The 299-nt window shown below is 37.5% G+C and overlaps 1 protein-coding gene across 1 annotated transcript in view; it reads right to left on the reverse strand.

Moving 5' to 3' along the window:
• The window catches only part of LOC119594433 (unconventional myosin-XIX-like), a gene marked incomplete at its 5' end in the record, with an annotated part of 15,165 nt that overhangs the window by 11,096 nt on the left and 3,770 nt on the right, over positions 1–299 (reverse strand). Inside the window, 1 exon segment of the mRNA XM_037943492.1 lies at positions 56–162. Within this exon segment, the coding sequence (XP_037799420.1) occupies positions 56–162 (107 nt within the window).

Genomic DNA, 299 nt, shown 5'->3' on the forward strand with positions numbered 1-299 from the left:
CCAAATAGCTACACTACCGAAATGAACGTCAAAAGCGCCGCGGCAAAAAACTCACCCTCCTTGCAGTTCCTACGCTAATGGTTCTAATTGTCAGAGCATCTACAAGCTTGTCTTCTTCCAATCCGAGGAGCTCACAGGCAGATTCAAGGCTTTTCAGACGGTCTGCAAATCGTATTGAACTCAATTATTAACAATCAAAAAAAAAAAAAGTTAATTTTCTTATAATATAAACAAGAATAAATAAATACATATACTGTTCATTCAAATTCCTGCTGTAATGCAACTGACTACCCTTGGAG

Source organism: Penaeus monodon, chromosome 33, assembly GCF_015228065.2.
Source record: "Penaeus monodon isolate SGIC_2016 chromosome 33, NSTDA_Pmon_1, whole genome shotgun sequence".
Classification (NCBI taxonomy): domain Eukaryota; kingdom Metazoa; phylum Arthropoda; class Malacostraca; order Decapoda; family Penaeidae; genus Penaeus; species Penaeus monodon.